This window comes from Ranitomeya imitator, chromosome 4 (assembly GCF_032444005.1).
Source record: "Ranitomeya imitator isolate aRanImi1 chromosome 4, aRanImi1.pri, whole genome shotgun sequence".
NCBI lineage: Eukaryota > Metazoa > Chordata > Amphibia > Anura > Dendrobatidae > Ranitomeya > Ranitomeya imitator.
Genome location: NC_091285.1, coordinates 670,896,106 through 670,916,991, shown reverse-complemented (window position 1 = coordinate 670,916,991; position 20,886 = coordinate 670,896,106). Strand labels below are relative to the sequence as shown.

The 20,886-nt window shown below is 46.3% G+C and overlaps 1 protein-coding gene across 1 annotated transcript; it reads right to left on the bottom strand.

Annotated features, from left to right (window-relative positions):
* Nucleotides 1-867: 867 nt before the first annotated feature.
* On the bottom strand, nt 868-17,549 carry LOC138677258 (surfeit locus protein 4-like). The gene is made up of 6 exons (XM_069767270.1): nt 17,411-17,549; nt 12,470-12,656; nt 12,317-12,393; nt 10,854-10,897; nt 10,384-10,570; nt 868-5,499 (listed from the first exon to the last, which is right to left on the bottom strand). Exons 1-6 carry the CDS (start codon nt 17,456-17,458, stop codon nt 5,233-5,235), a joined length of 810 nt encoding a protein of 269 aa, XP_069623371.1. The 5' UTR covers nt 17,459-17,549; the 3' UTR covers nt 868-5,232.
* Nucleotides 17,550-20,886: the final 3,337 nt, after the last annotated feature.

The window sequence follows — 20,886 nt, the reverse complement described above, 5'->3', positions numbered from 1 at the left end:
TCCTATGGCCCAGTCTACACCATGACCGATGGCTGCAGCCTCTCACTAGGGCTGTCGGGACCATGGATAAGTGATTTTCTCCACAGGACCGCGGGCGCTCAGTCATCCATTCTCCAAGTTTTTTCGCGGAATTCTCTTCTCTCGATGATGAATACATATTCCTCCTATCGTGATGGACCTGCATGACCCATCTGCATGATCCCTCCTACTCCAGCACCTCCTCAGTATCAGATTTTTACTCCCCTCAATTCTTCCGTGGGATAAGGGGTGCCTGGTGCCCGGCGGAGAGTTGGTTTGTGTGTGTGGACGATGCCCGGGTCAGGGCAGAGTCTCCCTCTGCCCCTCCAAGGACTCAGCCAGCCTTCTCTCTCTTCCAAGCCGTTCTCATCATCTGCTGATGACAGCTCTCCAGCGACCAAACAGCGACGCTGCAGCGATCGACATCGTTGTCGGTATTGCTGCAGCGTCACTGAGTGGGAAGGTACCTTAAGAATTCTGTCTCCAGATATCACCAGGGGGTCTGGCTAAGGCCAAAGAACAAAAGGAACACTTGACACCTCTGAGGTCTTGGAGGGGAGATGCTAAATTGTGGCCTGAGGAAAGGTATCCCTGGGAACCATTTCACACGTGTCCCAGAGGAAAAGTATATTCATTGGTAGAGCGGCCGTGCCCAATCAAACAGACCGCAATTATGATATTAACCTGGGAGGCTGGTCTAGAAACCTGACCTCAGACCAAAGTTATAAATTTAGGCTGCAGACAGAGAATTGTGTTCACATGATGAGGGCAGCCTGAAAAGCTGGTGTGTTCCACAACTACATTCACCCCCCCCCCCCTCAGGGAGCAGAAAGCAGACTACAAGTTAGATGATTTCTGTAAGTTTTCTCCTGTTTATTTGATACTGTTTTGCATAAGTTGTATGTCTTTTATTATCATATTTTTATACCTTTTTCTTATTGTAAGCATTGAACCTTTTTCTATTAAAGTATAAACCTTTAATAAGTTGAACCTTGAATGTTCTAAAGAATCCATAGCCTAGAGGTGTGTGAGCCTTATGAGTGATAAACATATTTTTATTAGTTATTTCTGGGACTCATCGCCCGTGTATTCGATGAGTGGTGGCAGCGCGTATGAGCGGGTGTGTGGCCTGGGTCGGTGTGTGATTTATGCTCCCCTTACAGCATAGGACAGAGGTTGAATGCTGGACGGAGAGTGGGGAGATAGATTAACCCTTGCAGGTACAACCCAAAGTCACGTGTGAGAGCAGGCACGTGACGAATAAGTGACACCACGGAGCAGCGATTCGTGACACTGATGAAGCAAGTTGTCAACTATAGTGTACAGCTGACAGCTGCTGGATTGTCACCTGTATGCGGAGGCTATTCTCTTATACCTCAGGTCAGTTAAAAGACATATCGGCGGTCATTAAGTGGTTAAGCACTGACTTTTTCTTGTTAGTTCAGATTTGTGCTTATCCCTACTCATCCTTGCAACAACTCCAGGGTCTTTACAAGGATCTTCCCCCCTTCTGTCACTCTCCCACTCGCCATTTCCATTACAAGGATCTTCTTGGAATGAGCTTCAGCGCTTGGGGCGAAAGTTTTTATCTCCCCAGACTCCACTTAACAATGTTCCTATAGTCGGCTCCCCTTGTCCTAGTCCACACCAGCTTACCGGGTAACCTGGAAAACACCTCTGACATCATCACCCAAGGCCTGGAGGAGCAGCCATGTGCAGAGTAGAGATAGCATTGCTCTTAGTAGCCATGTGCATGTCAGGAGTTTGCCTCACAATACAGCCAGGTGCACAAATATCTTCTGCTTTAATCCCACTACCAGGGTTTGTGTCTAAGTCCATCTTACACAGATCTAGTCCAAACCCATTTCTGCAAAGTTTCCAGATTGCCAACTTTTTGTAATAGTTCGCAGCCCTGTTCACACCTTTGTCTCTGCAATCAAGGTTGCTAGCACTGCATGCTAGTTTCCAGTTTGATAATACTCCCCTGTGATCCTGTGGTTAACCATTTCGTTGCTACAGGTTTGCTTGAATACATTTGCTATAATAGTAACGCTGCAATCAAATTACCAGATTGTCCCCTCCATTACTTGTGTCCAACCACATGTCTGCAAACAAGAACAAGCTGCCATTACATCACTTGTATCCTGCTATTAACCATTTGCCTACTGCTAGTTCTGGATTGTCTATACAGCTGTTGTTACAGTGTGCATCCTCGCACCTGGCTCTGCTACATCCAGTGCCCCCTTCTCCACTTGTCTGTCTGCCATTTTGAATATCACTGTATCCTCGCTGATCCACATGCTGTCTGTCAAGACCTGCTCGGCCCCTCCAGGTCCGTGCTGCTCACCCTGACCTACGGCACCTCCCCAGATAACATTAACAATCTCACCTGAAGAATGTTTTCCTGATACTTGGAGCCCATTTTTCTACCTATTCACATCTGGTTCCCTCCTACCTTAAGGTTATCCAGCTCACATCCAGACCACTTAATCAATGGTGGTAATTTACTCATCGGGAATGGGGGCAGGATGGGAGGCTCATTAGCATCAATTATTCTGGGGACCTACCATTTGCTCATCGGTGGAGGATTCCCTTCTCAACCACAAGGCCTCCACGTACTGGCCAGGCCCCTGGACGCTTGCATCTTTTACCCATTGGTTTCCAGTGATCCTTTCGCTCCCAGGTGTGGCCTTACGAAGCCTGGTATTCTGACCTGTGTTTTCTGCTCCGTGGCCTCTTCCTCTTGGCCCGACCTCCTTCTCTGACCTTTGAGATTCTCCCCCTTCTTACCTCAGCTGCGTCCCTTACCAGCTGTAGAGGTCGAGGTTCTGAACTCTCCATTTTCAAGAGTCGTCGGTTTGATCAGGGCTATTAGGATTTTCCTATTGGTTACGTACTTTATCTTTTATGATCCCAGGCAGTGTTTGGGGGGCAGCCTTTGATCCAGTGTTTTTTCCCGTCCTTGTGGAAGTTTTCAGCTGCTCCCTCTTCTTCATTCCACAAGAGCAATCGGGGCCTAATGGGCGTTCAGACAGCCGGCTTTCAGTCCCCAGGTTGGAAAGGCCGCCCCTGAGGTCCGATTTGCACTTTTATCAACTGCTGCAAGATTCCTATCTCGCCCGCTGGCCATGCTGGCTTGTGCTATGAACCATCACGTTGGTACTCCATATACTTTTATTATTGCCGCCCTCTGGACCCGCTCTAAGATGTCCTACCGTGCGGTGTGCCCCGGTGCTATTTACCGTATAATGCCTTGTTGAATACATTGGGGGACACAGATCCCACCCTATTCTTCGTTTTCTTTTCCGGGGTCAGTTCTCGTTACCTTTGGCTATTTTCCTCTTTTCCAGATTCAGGTCATGCTGCTTTTACAGCTCATAGTTTATTTTCTTGCTTTTGACGCTAAACTGAGCTGCCTGCTGTAGATGGCAGTACGGTAGGTTTAGCCCTCCACATTGTAAGGCTTCTGATCAGATGGGAATGATTGGGACTAGAGGAACGGACGCAATTGAGGATCAGTAATTACGGGACTGTGTGTAGATTATGGACGTCGGCCACGGAGAAATCTCTTATCGCTCTGAAAATAGTAATTTATTATAAAACGTCGATACAAATCTTCTGATACAATAAAATGTTTAAAACCAATATATTGGCCTAGATTGATGGCACGTCCATCAAGTACAACCTATAAACAAAGAGGAAGCCTTTGTGCCAAGTATATAAAAAATACACAAATATTTACCAAGACACTATATATATATATATATATATATATATATATACATACAGTACAGACCAAAAGTTTGGACACACCTTCTCATTTAAAGATTTTTCTGCATTTTCATGACTATGAAAATTGTACATTCACACTGAAGGCATCAAAACTATGAATTAACACGTGGAATTATATACTTAACAAAAAAGTGTGAAACAACTGAAATTATGTCTTATATTGTAGGTTCTTCAAAGTAGCCACATGTGGTAATTCATAGTTTTGATGCCTTCAGGGTGAATGTACAATTTTCATAGTCATGAAAACACAGAAAACTCTTTAAATGAGAAGGTGTGTCCAAATTTTTGGTCTGTACTGTAAATATACATTCATTTAAAAAAATAATGTAGGGGGGTAAATACAAATACAGAAATACTGCATTCAGGGAGCATGCACTCCATTCATCAAAATGAACTCTCTTCTTCCAGGAAGAAGCAAACGCGCGTCGGGGACCATTGCTGTACCGTCAGATTGTGTACTCTCGCTTTAGTTGTTTATCTAAACCTACAATCATGCTTTGCTTCCATAATGTGTGTATATTCAGTGCTGTGGTGCTCCCAATTTATGATATGCTGCTTAAATATTAAAATACTTGACCATAAGGTAGTTTACCTACACCCAGCTTAGTTTGCAATAACCATAATTTGTCTGCACCTTACGCACTTTGTGGTAACTTTTTGTACAACTGTTCATTTAATATAAACTCTCTATATATCTTCGCTCTGTAAACGGTGCTCCACTTAGACTGTGCATTTTGCCTCCAACCTGTGTGTACTTTCAGGATTATAGTGCGGCTGACTTTACTAGAATACATTTGTGACCTATACTTTGTGATACTGATCCTTTATATTTTTTACTAAGGTTTTGTGACCTCGCTCAGCCTGGTTAGTGGCCCATTGTCTCATTACTATACTTACATTGATTATACACTCCCTGAATGCAGGATTTCTGTATTTACCCCCAAATTCTTTTTTTAAATGTATGTACTGTACATATCTGTCTTAATAAAAGATTTGTGTATTTTTTATGTACTTGGCACAATGGCTTCCTCTTTGTTTATCGGTTCTACAATAAAATGTTTGTTGTTTCCGTCGTTTGGACTCGTTATTATAGGAGCCGCGTTCGGATACATTTTCCAGTGATGGCGTGAGATGCCCGACTGTAGACAGCGACACCTGCAGGTAGTGTTACTGGAGGCATAATGGGGGGCCGGGCCTGTGGGGGGCACTGCAGCTCCAGCAAAGGATCATGGTACAGGTGTAAGATACGACAGGACAGGTAAAGCCCGGTGCCCATCCCTGGCATCACCCCCTTCCATATCCTAAGCTTCCTCCATTCACCAAACTCCCCGGCTGAAGGTGAACAATCCTTGGCAAATCAGATGAGAGAAAGCTACATCATATAATGGGGGCATCGTATAATGGCGTCCATGTGAGGGCCAGTCACCACTTCTTTTTGTGTTCATCCATCGAGACTCCGCCAGGGCCCAGTGCCACCACCAGCAGCAGCCCACCCATGACAGACAGGGTTTGGAAGAAGTCATACTTGAGGAAGTCGTGCATGGGCCGATAGGAGGGGACGGTCCAGAAGGCATTCTGCAGAACATTGATGATCAGCAGCCACAGGACCAGGGTCAGGGCTGCCAGCTTAGTCTTATAGCCGATCGTGACCAAGATGATGAGGGACAGGCCGAAGATATCCTGAAAAATCTGAGGAAAAGCGGAAGACGGGGATTAGACAGAGCGGCACGTGATGAATGTGCCCAGCACCCACCACCGCTATACAGTACCCGCCACATATAGTGAAATCAGTGCCCATCACCTACCACCAATATATACAGTAATGAGTGCCCCTCCACCATCAGTGCCCATAACCTACCACCGCTATACAGTACCCGCCACGTATATAGTGAAATCAGTGCCCATCACCTACCACCAATATATACTGTAATGAGTGCCCCATCCACCACCAGTGCCCATCACCTACCACCGCTATACAGTACCCGCCACCAATATATATACTGTAATCAGTGCCCATCACCTACTACCGCTATACAGTACCCGCCACATACAGTCATGGCCAAAAGTATTGACATCCCTGCAATTCTGTCAGATAATACTCAGTTTCTTCCTGAAAATGATTGCAAACACAAATTCTTTGTTATTATTATCTTCATTTAATTTGCCTTAAATGAAAAAAAACACAAAAAGAATTGTCCTAAAGCCAAATTGGATATAATTCCACACCAAACATAAAAAGGGGTGGACAAAAGTATTGGCACTGTTCGAAAAATCACATGATGCTTCTCTAATTAGTGTAATTAACAGCACCTGTAACTTACCTGTGGCACCTAACAGGTGTTGGCAATAACTAAATCACACTTGCAGCCAGTTGACATGGATTAAAGTTGACTCAACCTCTGTCCTGTGTCCTTGTGTGTACCACATTGAGCATGGAGAAAAGAAAGAAGACCAAAGAACTGTCTGAGGACTTGAGAAACCAAATTGTGAGGAAGCATGAGCAATCTCAAGGCTACAAGTCCATCTCCAAAGACCTGAATGTTCCTGTGTCTACCGTGCGCAGTGTCATCAAGAAGTGTAAAGCCCATGGCACTGTGGCTAACCTCCCTAGACGTGGACGGAGAAGAAAAATTGACAAGAGATTTCAACGAAAGATTGTGCGGATGTTGGATAAAGAACCTCGACTAACATCCAAACAAGTTCAAGCTGCCCTGCAGTCCGAGGCTACAACAGTGTCAACCCGTACTATCCGTCGGCATCTGAATGAAAAGAGACTGTATGGTAGGAGACCCAGGAAGACCCCACTTCTTACCCCGAGACATAAAAAAGCCAGGCTGGAGTTTGCCATAACTTACTAGAAAAAGCCTAAAACGTTTTGGAAGAATGTTCTCTGGTCAGATGAGACAAAAGTAGAGCTTTTCGGGCCAAGGCATCAACATAGAGTTTACAGGAGAAAAAACGATGCATTCAAAGAAAAGAACACGGTCCCTACAGTCAAACATGGCGGAGGTTCCCTGATGTTTTGGGGTTGCTTTGCTGCCTCTGGCACTGGACTGCTTGACCGTGTGCATGGCATTATGAAGTCTGAAGACTACCAACAAATTTTGCAGCATAATGTAGGGCCCAGTGTGAGAAAGCTGGGTCTCCCTCAGAGGTCATGGGTCTTCCAGCAGGACAATGAACCAAAACACACTTCAAAAAGCACTAGAAAATGGTTTGAGAGAAAGCACTGGAGACTTCTATGAGAAAGGCAAAAGCCGAAACGCGCGTCGGGGGGGACAGGGGTGAGGTGCCAGTCCACGCCGGGATTCTTTCTACACTGACTGGTATGTATATTAGTTTTACTCATTGTGTATGTGCTCTTTTATACAATCCTCTGGACCTGTGTGTTTAATGCAGGTGTTTGAACTTTATTTACTTGCACAGTCACTTTGATTTTTCTGTGATACCTGTCTCGGTTACAATGTGGATATATTTATACTGTAGGCACCTGTCCCCTGTTCATGTAGGTGCGTGCTGAGTACAGCACGGGGATTATTTCCCCCTGTCGTTTTTAAACCTGGAATTATCATTAATAAAGTTTGTTCTACATATTTATCTGGACTTTATGCTGCTTCCTTTCAATTGGTTTTTGTCGATTTGAGTGCAGTGGTCCAATATGGTCCTTTCTTTGGTCCCATTTTTTCTGGATTAAATATACCTTATTTGGGTTCTATTACGATGCTGGTGACCTTACACTGTTCCACCTTAGTGCTCGGCCAGCAATGAGTCCAGACCTGAATCCCATAGAACACCTGTGGAGAGATCTAAAAATGGCAGTTTGGAGAAGGCAGCCTTCAAATATCAGGGACCTGGAGCAGTTTGCCAAAGAAGAATGGTCTAAAATTCCAGCAGAGCATTGTAAGAAACTCATTGATGGTTACCGGAAGCGGTTGGTCGCAGTTATTTTGGCTAAAGGTTGTGCAACAGAGTATTAGGCTGAGGGTGCCAATACTTTTGTCTGGCCCATTTTTGGAGTTTTGTGTGAAATGATCAATGTTTTGCTTTTTGCTTCATTCTCTTTTGTGTTTTTTCATTTAAGACAAATTAAATGAAGATAATAATACCAAAGAATTTGTGATTGCAATCATTTTCAGGAAGAAACTGAGTATTATCTGACAGAATTGCAGGGGTGTCAATACTTTTGGCCATGACTGTGTATAGTGAAATCAGTGCCCATCACCTACCACCAATATATACCGTAATGAGTGCCCCTCCACCACCAGTGCCCGTCACCTACCACCAATACAGTGGGGGAAAAAAGTATTTAGTCAGCCACCAATTGTGCAAGTTCTCCCACTTAAAAAGATGAGCGAGGCCTGTAATTGACATCATAGGTAGACCACAACTATGAGAGTCACAATGAGAAAACAAATCCAAAAAATCACCTTGTCAGATTTGGTAAGATTTATTTTGCATATTATGGTGGAAAATAAGTATTTGGTCACCTAAAAACATGCAAGATTTCTGGCTCTCACAGACCTGTAACTTCTTTTTTTTATTCAAATAAATTTTAATTAAGAATAACAAGATAAATGACATGTTACATTCTCATTTTCAATACAAAGTTTCCCCCCCCACCCTTCAAACATTCCCCTTCAATCCCACCCCCCCTCAACCCCACCCAACAAAGCAGCTCACCTTGCTTAGCACTTCCATCATTAGACCAATATACTATCTAATCCCTCGGCCAATAATATAAGCCACATTTAACATTACCATTAATTAGGAACCTTATTTTAACTCTCCCTCTATAATACCCCTATCCCATAGCAATCCACGGAGACCACATTTTATTGAACATTTCGATTTTCCCTCTTTTTTTATAAAACCCCTTTTCCAGTGTCAGGCCCTGCTTCACATACTGGAGGAACTCTCCTCTTGACGGCGGTTCTTCCCTAATCCAATTTCAGACCTGTAACTTCTTCTTTAAGAGGCTCCTCTGTCCTCCACTCATTACCTGTAGTAATGGCTCCTGTTTGCACTTGTTATCAGTATAAAAGACACCTGTGCACACCCTCAAACAGTCTGACTCCAAACTCCACTATGGCGAAGACCAAAGAGCTGTCGAAGGACACCAGAAACAAAATTGTAGCCCTGCACCAGGCTGGGAAGACTGAATCTGCAATAGGCAAGCAGCTTGGTGTGATGAAATCAACTGTGGGAGCAAAAATAAGAAAATGGAAGACATACAAGACCACTGATAATCTCCCTCGATCTGGGGCTCCACGCAAAATCTCACCCCGTGGGGTCAAAATGATTACAAGAACGGTGAGCAAAAAATCCCACAACCACGCGGGGGGACCTAGAGAATGACCTGCATAGAGCTGGGACCACCGTAACAAAGGCTACCATCAGTAACACACTACGCCACCAGGGACTCAGATCCTGCAGTGCCAGACGTGTCCCCCTGCTTAAGCCAGTACATGTCCGGGCCCATCTGAAGTTTGCTAGAGAGCATTTGGATTATCCTGAACATTATTGGAAGAATGTCATATGGTCTGATGAAACCAAAGCAGAACTGTTTGGTAGAAACAAAATTTGTCATGTTTGGAGGAGACAGAATGCTGAGTTGCATCCAAAGAACACCATACCTACTGTGAAGCATGGGGGTGGCAACATCATGCTTTGGGGCTGGTTCTCTGCAAAGGGACCAGGACGACCGATCCGTGTACATGAAAGAATGAATGGGGCCATGTATCGTGAGATTTTGAGTGCAAACCTCTTTCCATCAGCAAGGGCATTGAAGATGAAAAGTGGATGGTCTTTCAGCATGATAATGATCTTAAGCATACCGCCAGGGCAACGAAGGAGTGGCTTCGTAAGAAGCATATTAAGGTCCAGGAGTGGCCTAGCCAGTCTCCAGATCCCACTCCCATAGAAAACCTTTAGAGGGAGGTGAAAGTCCGTGTTTCCCAGGCCCAAAACATCACTGCTCTAGAGGAGATCTGCATGGAGGAATGGGCCAACATACCACCAACAGTGTGCGCCAACCTTGTGAAGACTTACAGAAAACGTTTGACCTCTGTCATTGCCAACAAAGGATATAACAAAATATTGAGATGAACTTTTGTTAGTGACCAAATACTTATTTTCCACCATAATTTGCTGTATAAATCAGACAAGGTGATTTTCTGGATTTGTTTTCTCATTGTGACTCTCATAGTTGTGGTCTATCTATGATGTCAATTACAGGCCTCATCTTTTTAAGAGGGAGAACTTGCACAATTGGTGGCTGACTAAATACTTTTCCCCCCACTGTATATACAGTAATCAGTGTCCCTCCACCACCACTGCCCATCACCTACCACCAATATACAGCACCCGCAACCAGTATACACAACATTGCACACGCAGGACCCACCTCACCACCTCCAGCCTTATATGCGGCCACTAGTAATGGCCACCTCCACTATATAAGCTGCACCTACTGCTCCAGCAGATGCCCAGACACCGCCAGTCTCCACCCGCAGGTGAAGTATCTGCGCCCCCCCACGTCGGGCACCCCTTCTGCCCACGCTCCCCATTACTCACAGTAAAGGCGCTGGCATTGAAGCGTAGCAGTGTCATGAACATGAGGATGAGCAGCACGCGGCCTCCCAGCTGCATGTACTGACGGGGCGACGTGTCCCCCACGCTGGGCACCCCGGCAAACATGGTCTTGCCTTCCGAACGGGACTCGGCCAGGAGCAGCAGGAGACCTCCACCCAGAGCCATGTTCCTGGTGGGAAGGTAAGGGGGTGAGAAGAGACACGATGAAGCTCCTCTCAGACCGGTGACTGCTGACATGTTATAACTTATGTGGAAAGGACACAGGGGAACTTAAAGGGGTTGTTCACTTTGGGCCGCTGCAGTAACTACGCTCCAGCACTAGATGGCGATCCTGCTTGCAGTATACATCAGTAGTAGGAGTGTAGGTGGATGCAAGTGAACATCCCCTTTAAATGTCAAAGCCACATCTATTTACAACATGTAGGAGCTGCAGACGGGAGCCGAGTACTGACCTCATCAGGAACTTCACGTCCCACAGGATGTTGTACACAACGGTCTGAAAGAGAAGAAAACGGCATTCAGAAGGCCCCGACCAATATTCACCCTATAAGTCGGCAGCTTTCTAATCTTCCCCCTGCTTAGACTCCTCCTTACTAGGTCTCCTCCTTACAGCCATGTCCTTCTAGCTGCTGCGGGTCTTTACATCCACCGACATACTGAGCTGTAACAAGCCGTGGACTGGGGGGTGCACACACTGATCAGCCAGAACACGGAGACCACCCCTAATACAGCGAGAGTCCCCTTCTCTGACCCCCGAAGACAGGGATGACACCGAATCCCTAGTGTCTGGTGGTCAAGACATTGGTAGTAGCAGATGCTCTAGAGATGACCCGTCACTTGCTATAAATGATTTCCCCCTTGGTGTGAATGCCGCTGTTCTCCTGAATCCGGCGCCATTTTTCTTTTGTTCCTGCGCTTCTCCGTTCCTGAGATATGGCCGTCTTTTTCTTGCATGTAAATCTAGTCTTGTTACTAAGTAGGCGTTCTCCAGTCACACCACGCCCACTTAGCACACAATACTAGATTTACATACAAGAAAGAGACGGCCATATCTCAGGAACGGAGAGGCGCAAGAAGACAAGAAAAACAGCGCCGGATTCAGGAGAACAGCGACATTCATACCAAGGGGGAAGTCACATATTTAGAGCAAGTGACAAGTCCGCCTTAAAGTCTCCATGTGCAGGACACCATGCTACAGCACATCCTACGGATGATCGATCAGATTAAGATCTAGAGATTAGGAGACAAGTAGACACCTCGATCTCTTCATCATGTTCCTCCCACCAGTCCTCACAATGTCCACAGTGCGGGGGGGGGGGGGGGGGGGCATGATCCTGCTGGAAGAGGGCGCTGCCACCAGGGAATATGCCTGCCGTGAAGGGGGCACAGTCTGTATAATGTGAGGTCGGGAGCAAATATGTCCATATGATGCCAGGACATGAAGTTTCCCAGTGGACATTGCCCCATCGCTCTGCCCCCGCCGGCTCATCTTATTCCTATAGTGCGTCCTGGTGCCATCTCTGCCCCAGGTAAGTGACGCACCCGCACTCCGCCGCCCACAGGATATACCGTAACTCGTCTCTCAGACACATATCTCAGGGGTCTCCATGGCAGCCAGGTGTGTGGGACTGCAGTCCCTCCTCTTCACCACTAGGTGTCACTGTGGTCGCGGTCACAGACTATTTATGTCTTAGCACAGTTCTACTGCAGTGGGAGGGACTGAGCCATCGCATGGTCGTGAGCAGTCACTGGCACGCTGACCTGCAACATGCCCAGCGGCAATCATGCCATGTTACCATAGGGCAACAGAAGCGTGATATGCCACAGAATGGGGGTCCACCCTCGTATGGATGCATCACACACACTGCAGTCCGTGCTGCTATAACATGGGTACCAATGATGGGTGCCCGCTCACCTGCAGAACGATGATCACGAAGAGGCCGAGGCAGGCGTACGGGACCAGCTTCCTCATCAGCACCAGGATGCAGCCAGCTAAACACAGACACACAGCGTTATCACCCCAGAGGAGGGCGTGCAGGGGGCACAGCGAGCCGGCTCGGGGTCTCACCCAGTTGTCCCAGCATGTTAATGAGAACAAACACAGTAGCCAGGAACATCCCGCAGCCCCAGGACATGCTGATGTAGTCGCGCTGTTCGTTCCACTGCAGCCACATGCGCAGTCCGTCCTCCATGAAGGTGCTGATCAGACACAGATGAGCCACGTGCGGCAAATAGCGCTTCGTGAGCCGCAGGAACTGCAGGAAGACAAGTGGAGTGTCAGCTCAGCGGCACAGCGATCCCAACCGCGCAGCGATCCCAACCGCACAGCGCACAGCAATCCCAACCGCACAGCAATCCCAACCGTGCAGCGCACAGCAATCCCAACCGCACAGCAATCCCAACCGCACAGCGCACAGCAATCCCAACCGCGCAGCGCACAGCAATCCCAACCGCGCAGCGCACAGCAATCCCAACCGCGCAGCGCACAGCAATCCCAACCGCGCAGCGCACAGCAATCCCAACCGCGCAGCGCACAGCAATCCCAACCGCACAGCAATCCCAACCACAAATAGCGATCCCAACCGTGCAGCGCACAGCAATCCCAACCACGCAGCGCACAGCAATCCCAACCGCGCAGCGCACAGCAATCCCAACCGCGCAGCGCACAGCAATCCCAACCACAAATAGCGATCCCAACCGCGCAGCGCACAGCAATCCCAACCGCACAGCGCACAGCGATACCAACCGCGCAGCGTATATTACCTACAGGAACAGCAACTAATTCCGGGGGGGGGGGGTTCTGATCACATCACCCTGTAGTTCCCCAGTACACAAGAGTACAGCAGAGAGACCCCAGCCATGAGCACTGAACATGATGCAGTCTATTGTTCCCTGTTATCAGTCATTCAGGCAGAGAGGAGATTTACATCTACACCTGAGACTGACATTACACAGGACGCTCCCGGGAGCGCGGACACCATGAGCAAATATCAAGAGTAACCAGAATTTACTGGATATCAAAATACCTGGGCACGTCCTCATCTGCAGGAAACATGGCAGCACCAGGCAAATAAATAGAAGAGGACAGGCAGGACTGACCCGACCACAGATCTCAGCCAAGACCTGTAATGTATGCACACAGTGACTGCACCAGCAGAATAGTGAGTGCAGCTCTGGAGTATAATACAGGATATAACTCAGGATCAGTAATGTAATGTATGTACACAGTGACTGCACCAGCAGAATAGTGAGTGCAGCTCTGGGGTATAATACAGGAGGTAACTCAGGATCAGTAATGTAATGTATGTACACAGTGACTGCACCAGCAGAATAGTGAGTGCAGCTCTGGAGTATAATACAGGAGGTAACTCAGGATCAGTAATGTAATGTATGTACACAGTGACTGCACCAGCAGAATAGTGAGTGCAGCTCTGGAGTATAATACAGGATATAACTCAGGATCAGTAATGTAATGTATGTACACAGTGACTGCACCAGCAGAATAGTGAGTGCAGCTCTGGGGTATAATACAGGAGGTAACTCAGGATCAGTAATGTAATGTATGTACACAGTGACTGCACCAGCAGAATAGTGAGTGCAGCTCTGGGGTATAATAGGATCAGTATTATTTGTATATTAATTGACCTGTGACAAAATCCATATGTAAAAATGAGATTTCCTGGAAGAAAAACCTGCATGAAATCTGTGGTGTGCATTCACCCTTCGGGACTGCTCACACAAGTGGAATTGTTGCAGGGACGTCCACAGAAATCAGTATATTCATATCCTGACGCTTGTGTGGCTCTTATGTCTCGTCCCATGTGATCGCTTCATCCCCACAGAAGGCCGGCACAGCACCAGACGAGGGGGCTACAGAAGTGCCAGGGGTGGGGGCAGAGTGGGACTGATCTGATAGAAGGGACGACACACGCCACCCCTAGTCTGCAGTGACATGTATCCGTGTATCAGGAGGGACTAATCCCGTCCGTCATCAATGACCTCACCCACGATTTTTTTAAAATATATATTTAACTCCTGAAAGGCATCGGGTTACCAGAGAATGACCCGTTCTCTGAAATCAGATTTTTTTTTGTGTTAAACTTATATATAAAAGCTTGGGTCAATGTATTTTCCTTATCACAAGTTTTATTAAAAATCAAACTCGGAAATCTTGTAATTTTCAGGTCACTGAGGGTTTTTATATTTTTCCTGATCTTTCAGGAAATAGTACATGTACATTAGCGGCAATAGTCAGATCAGAAGCAAAGGTCATTCTACAGGAGGAGGTGAGCTGTGACATCACCTATTGTGAATGGTGGATCCTGTGTTATCTACTGTATATAGAGGTGTTATCAGTCATTGTACAGGAGGAGGAGGTGAGCTGTGACATCACCTATTGTGTATGGTGGATCCTGTGTTATCTACTGTATATAGGTGTTATCAGTCATTGTACAGGAGGAGGAGGTGAGCTGTGACATCTCCTATTGTGAATGGTGGATCCTGTGTTATCTACTGTGTATAGCGGTGTTATCAGTCATTGTACAGGAGGAGGAGGAGGTGAGCTGTGATATCACCTATTGTGAATGGTGGATCCTGTGTTATCTACTGTATATACGTGTAATCAGTCATTGTACAGGAGGAGGAGGTGAGCTGTGACATCACCTATTGTGAATGGTGGATCCTGTGTTATCTACTGTATATAGAGCAGCTATCAGTCATTGTACAGGAGGAGGAGGTGTGACATCACCTATTGTGAATGGTGGATCCTGTGTGATCTACTGTATATAGAGGTGTTATCAGTCATTGTACAGGAGGAGGAGGTGAGCTGTGATATCATCTATTGTGAATGGTGGATCCTGTGTTATCTACTGTATATAGAGGTGTTATCAGTCATTGTACAGGAGGAGGAGGTGAGCTGTGATATCACCTATTATGAATGGTGGATCCTGTGTTATCTACTGTATATAGAGGAGTTATCAGTCATTGTACAGGAGGAGGAGGTGATCTGTGATATCATCTATTGTGAATGGTGGATCCTGTGTTATCTACTGTATATAGAGGTGTTATCAGTCATTGTACAGGAGGAGGAGGTGAGCTGTGATATCATCTATTGTGAATGGTGGATCCTGTGTTATCTACTGTATATAGAGGTGTTATCAGTCATTGTACAGGAGGAGGAGGTGAGCTGTGACATCACCTATTGTGAATGGTGGATCCTGTGTTATCTACTGTATATAGAGGTGTAATCAGTCATTGTACAGGAGGAGGAGGTGAGCTGTGATATCACCTATTGTGAATGGTGGATCCTGTGTGATCTACTGTATATAGAGGTGTTATCAGTCATTGTACAGGAGGAGGAGGTGAGCTGTGATATCATCTATTGTGAATGGTGGATCCTGTGATATCTACTGTATATAGAGGTGTTATCAGTCATTGTACAGGAGGAGGAGGTGAGCTGTGATATCACCTATTGTGAATGGTGGATCCTGTGTTATCTACTGTATATAGAGGTGTTGTTAGTCATTGTACAGGAGGAGGAGGTGAGCTGTGATATCACCTATAGGGAATGGTGGATCCTGCGTTACCAGCTGTATGTAGAGGAGTTATCAGTCACTATAATCCTGCTTCTCATGATAATGAGACTTCTGAAAACTCTTCTAAAGATGTCCCCCGTGTCCAGTAGTACAGCTGTAGAAGACGCTGTGCCGCAGTGATCGCGGCTTCCTCGCTGTTCGGACGCATGCGGTGAGCTGGATACTTTTTCTCAGTGTGGAAGACGCCACATTCCTTTTCCCATACAGAGCGATGTAATAAAGATGTCGCCATTTGTAGATCACTAGATGTCATACACAAACCTGTTTACACCCGGGGGGATTCTCTGCCTTTATAAGAGGGGAATTATGGCGGTTTTTGGCCGCAGCAGTCTTGTTGCCAATAATATAAATCACGTGTTTGTCACCCTCCTCCAGTCTCTGCTGACCGGCTGCAGCGGTGACATCATGACTACAGCACACATCACCGCTGCAGCCACTCAGCTAATGTAAACAGCACCAGACGCTAAGCTCAGTGATTGGCTGCAGTGGTAATGGCTTTCACATGTGAAATTCCTGTCCCCAGGTGCCTCCTTTTTGCCCTGCGGTTTACTCCCCCTCCCCGGGTCCATCGCTGAGTCTCCATCGCTGCCCCTGACGTTTGTTATTATCTGCAGTGCTGACATTATGTAGACAGCGCTGCAGCCAACCACTGTGCACAGCAGCTCTGCCTGCATAGAGTAGACGGCACAAATTACTTAGAGCTGCTGCGCTCACTGACTGTCTGCAGCGCTCACTGACTGTCTGCAGCGCTCACTGACTGTCTGCAGCGCTGCAGATGGGGACTCAGTATCAGACAGGTTTTTTCCAAAACCTGGAAACCCCTTTAACCCTATGAGCAACTTGATAGCGGACACAAGCGGATCCACTGACTGGAAGGTGAGAATTACAATTAAAGGGGTGTCCTAGCTGAGGACCCCTTTAAGAATGGCAGATGATGGCGATTCAGCTCCTGCATGGCAGACTTGGCCCCCACAGTGTGGTGAATGGATGCGTCATGGGTCACAATGGATGAATGTGCAGTCAGATTGATACTGTCTGTGTATGGCCCATGTAGGACTACAAGCCCCATAGTGCCCAGTAACTTTCCCTCAGGAAGCCACAGGCTGCTTATTATGGCTGCAGAGCGATACATCAGCATCATCACTGCCTGTAACTGCCGGTCATTTCCTCACAGGAGCCATTCACCAGCTGGGTGATTAAGTGTTAATGACTTGTCCAATTAATTACTCCCCCCCGCATCACATGGTTTATTCCAAGTATCCCATATTCCAAGCGGAACATACCAACAGATGCTGCAGGGTAGGAAAGCCTGGACTGTACCATGTCACTTATAAGGAGGGTCTTGTGACTGCAGGGTAATAACACAGCAGTGGCCCGGGGGTGACGGAGCGGGGATCACTACGGGGCGTCGTTACCTGGTCTGCCAGCTCCTCAGCTGCTCCCATCACATCCGAGGGCGCCATCTCCTCCTGCCAGTCAGTGAGCCCGTCCGTCTAGCAGGCAGCGCGGGCACTGGTGGTAGAGGGCGTGGTCCAGTGGCTGCGGGTCTCCTCTCTAAAGCCACTGCTATTGGTGCATATTTGGCGACATCCGGAATCACGTTTCTTTTTCGACCAATAGCAGCGCCCCAGCTCAGTTCTACTCTGTGTTGTGCAATACGAGTGGAAATCGGGGCCGGCGGCCATGTTAAGTAAGGGCAACGTGCCCGTACTGTCAACGTGGACGGACCGAAAGCCTGGGGCAGCGCAGACTGGAGCCGAGTGCTGACCTGAGGGCGGGCGCAGTGCTGCTCCACCGCCGGTGTGGGGGAGGAGGGGACCGTGACAACCACTCCTGTGAGCTGGCTATGTGGTGCCAGTTGTCACTTCCCTTCCCCCACTTAATCCCTGCTGTATATAGGAGTGCCCTGATTTCACACAATGAGGGAAGTTGAGGCATTTTGTTTTTTTTTTTGCTTTTCACCATTGTCTTCTCTAAAGAAAAAAAAAATGCATAAAAACGTGTGGAAAAAAAAAGCCACAAAAATGGTGAAAGCAGTGAAGTCCACGGTGGGTTATGTCGAGACGTCAGAAAATGACGAAAAACCAGAGTGACGGACGGCGGCGCCTCAGGGACTGTTCACACTGCGCTGTATGGAGCTTGTATAAAGTGACCATCGTTCTATTTATTGTTTCATAAATCAATTGTACACGTGATCGTAAGAAATGTTGGCATATATCTTATCAAAGAAGTCTGCCTCTGTCTCCTTCCGGGAAAATTCTGTGGTAAAATCTGTCTTTAGTGAATACCGCCATTCCCATTACTGACACAGGAGGCGACAGTTGGTGCTTATAAAGTTCTATGGAGAACGGTAACCGTGGTTTCAGGACATCTTGCAGCGGAATGTCTGTGTCCGTCTATTGCTCCTTCCATAGAGTATTACGAGCACCAACTGTCTTCTGTCTCGGTAATGGGAAAATCTGTCTTCACTGGATCCTGATTTTAGCCATGAATTGAGAATGATCAGTCCAGGAGGAGCCATTGTAACCTGATGTCCCATCACCGCCTCATCTGGGTCACCAGAACTAGGAAAATTGCTTGGTTATGCTCAGAGCATGATCAGCAACTTACTCTTGTCAGTGCAGCGCTGACAGTTTCTATAGCACAGGCATGCTGCTGCATCCCCATGCTGTACAAGCGATCAGCCTGCAAAAAATGATAGTCCCATAGTGGGAAAAAGTTAAAAAATAAAAAAAAATTGCAAATATATTTTTTTAAAATAAAAAAAAAATTCTAATGAAAAAATCAAAATGTATTGTAAATAATTAGTTGTATAGAAAAAAAATATAAACAATAAAAGTAAACATATTTGGTATCGTCGCATCCGCAAAGACCCGACCTATGAAACTGTCCTACTAGTTAACTTTTAGTGAGCACCATAAAAAAATAAAAAAACAAAACAAGGCAAAAACCAACGCTTTATCATCATACCTCCGAACAAAAAGTGTAATAAAACGCAATCAAAAAGACGTATATAAATAAACGTGGGACCGCTGAAAACATCATCTTGTCCTACAAAAAAATGAGCCACCATAAAGCATCATCAGCAGAAAAATAGAAAAAGTTATAGCTCTCAGAAAATTATTTTTCTATAAAAGTTTTCATTGTGTAAAAGCGCCAAAGTATAAAAAAAAATGATATAAATGTGGTATCGCTGTAATCGTACAGACCCAAAGAATGAAAATGCCTTATCAATTTTACCACACGCGAAATGACATAAATGCCCCCCCCCCCCCAAAAAAAAAAAACGAATTGCTGTTTTTTGTTCATTCTGTCTCCCAATAATTGGAATAGAAAGCGATCAAAAATGTCACGTGCCTGGAAATGTTACCAATAAAAATGTCAACTCGTCCCGCAAAAAACAAGATCTCACATGACTCTGTGGGCCAGAATATGGAAAAATTATAGCTCTCAGAATAAGGTGATGCAAAAACTATCTTTTGCAGTAAAAAGCGTCTTTCAGTGTGTGACGGCTGCCAATCATAAAAACCCGATATAAATCTGGTATAGCTGTAATCGCACCGACCCAAAGAATAAAGTCGCCTACGAGGAACGGCGTGAAAGATAAAACCAATTCTTCAGCTGCTGTTTTGTTCATTCTGCCTTCCAAAGATCACAGTACGGCTCAGAGCACATTTATCCTACACTCTGCGCTGAGCACTTACACCATGTAAATCTCTGAAATACATGAATCAGACGGAACCCTTTACTGAAGAGTCTCTATAATGAGGCAGATGTGGACGCTATAGGACCTGTGATCCACAAAAAAAAAGTCCCCACTCAGGGCCATCATCCGTCAATGGAAATATAGGGGCTTCCACGTTACTGGTAGCACAAAGGTTCTGGAAAAGCAAAATGGCTCCTCGCCTCCAAAAAGAAACTAATCAAATTCTGTGCTCCCAAATCCAAATGCCCCCCCTACCTTCTGAGCCCTAGTGTGCCGAAACCGCACTTAGCGCCCACATGTTTGGCATTTCTGTAGCGATGAGAGCCCGCCCAACTTACAGGTGTGTCTCCAGAAGCATGAGCCTGGGCATAATATACTGGTCACTACAATGTACTGGTCACTACAACGTACTGGTCACTACAGCGTACTGGTCACTACAACGTACTGGTCACTACAACGTACCAGTCACTACAACGTACCAGTCACTACAACGTACTGGTCACTACAGCGTACTGGTCACTACAACGTACTGGTCACTACAGCGTACTGGTCACTACAACGTACTGGTCACTACAACGTACCAGTCACTACAACGTACCAGTCACTACAACGTACTGGTCACTACAAAGTACTGGTCACTACAGCGTACTGGTCACTACAACGGCAGTTTGCAATTTTCACTCGGCAACATCCACTGCTGCTTGTTTCTGGAAAACACCATGGAGTCAAAATCAGCACTGCACATGTAGATAAATTCTCAAAGGGGTATAATTTCCAAAACATGGTCACATGAGGGGGGATTCTGCTCTTTTAGTGTTTAGGGGCTCTGTATAAGGAGTCCGCAAGCTATTCTAGGAAATCTGCGCTCCAATAGGCAAATAACGCACCTTTCCTCCCGAGTCTCTCCGCATGGCTAAGCAGTACTGTACAGCCACATATGGGGCATTGCCACGTTCAGGAGAGATTATGGGACAAATTTTTGTGCCAAATTTACCCACTTTTTGCATAAAAATGTAAAATCTGGGGCTAAAACAAAATCTTGGTGGTAAAAATGTAGTTATTTTTTCTTCATTGCCCGATGATATAAAATTCTGTGGCACACCTGTGGTGTCAATATGATCACTGCCCCCCTAGATGACTTCATTGAGAGGTGTAGTTTGTAAAATGGGGTCATTTATGGGGGGT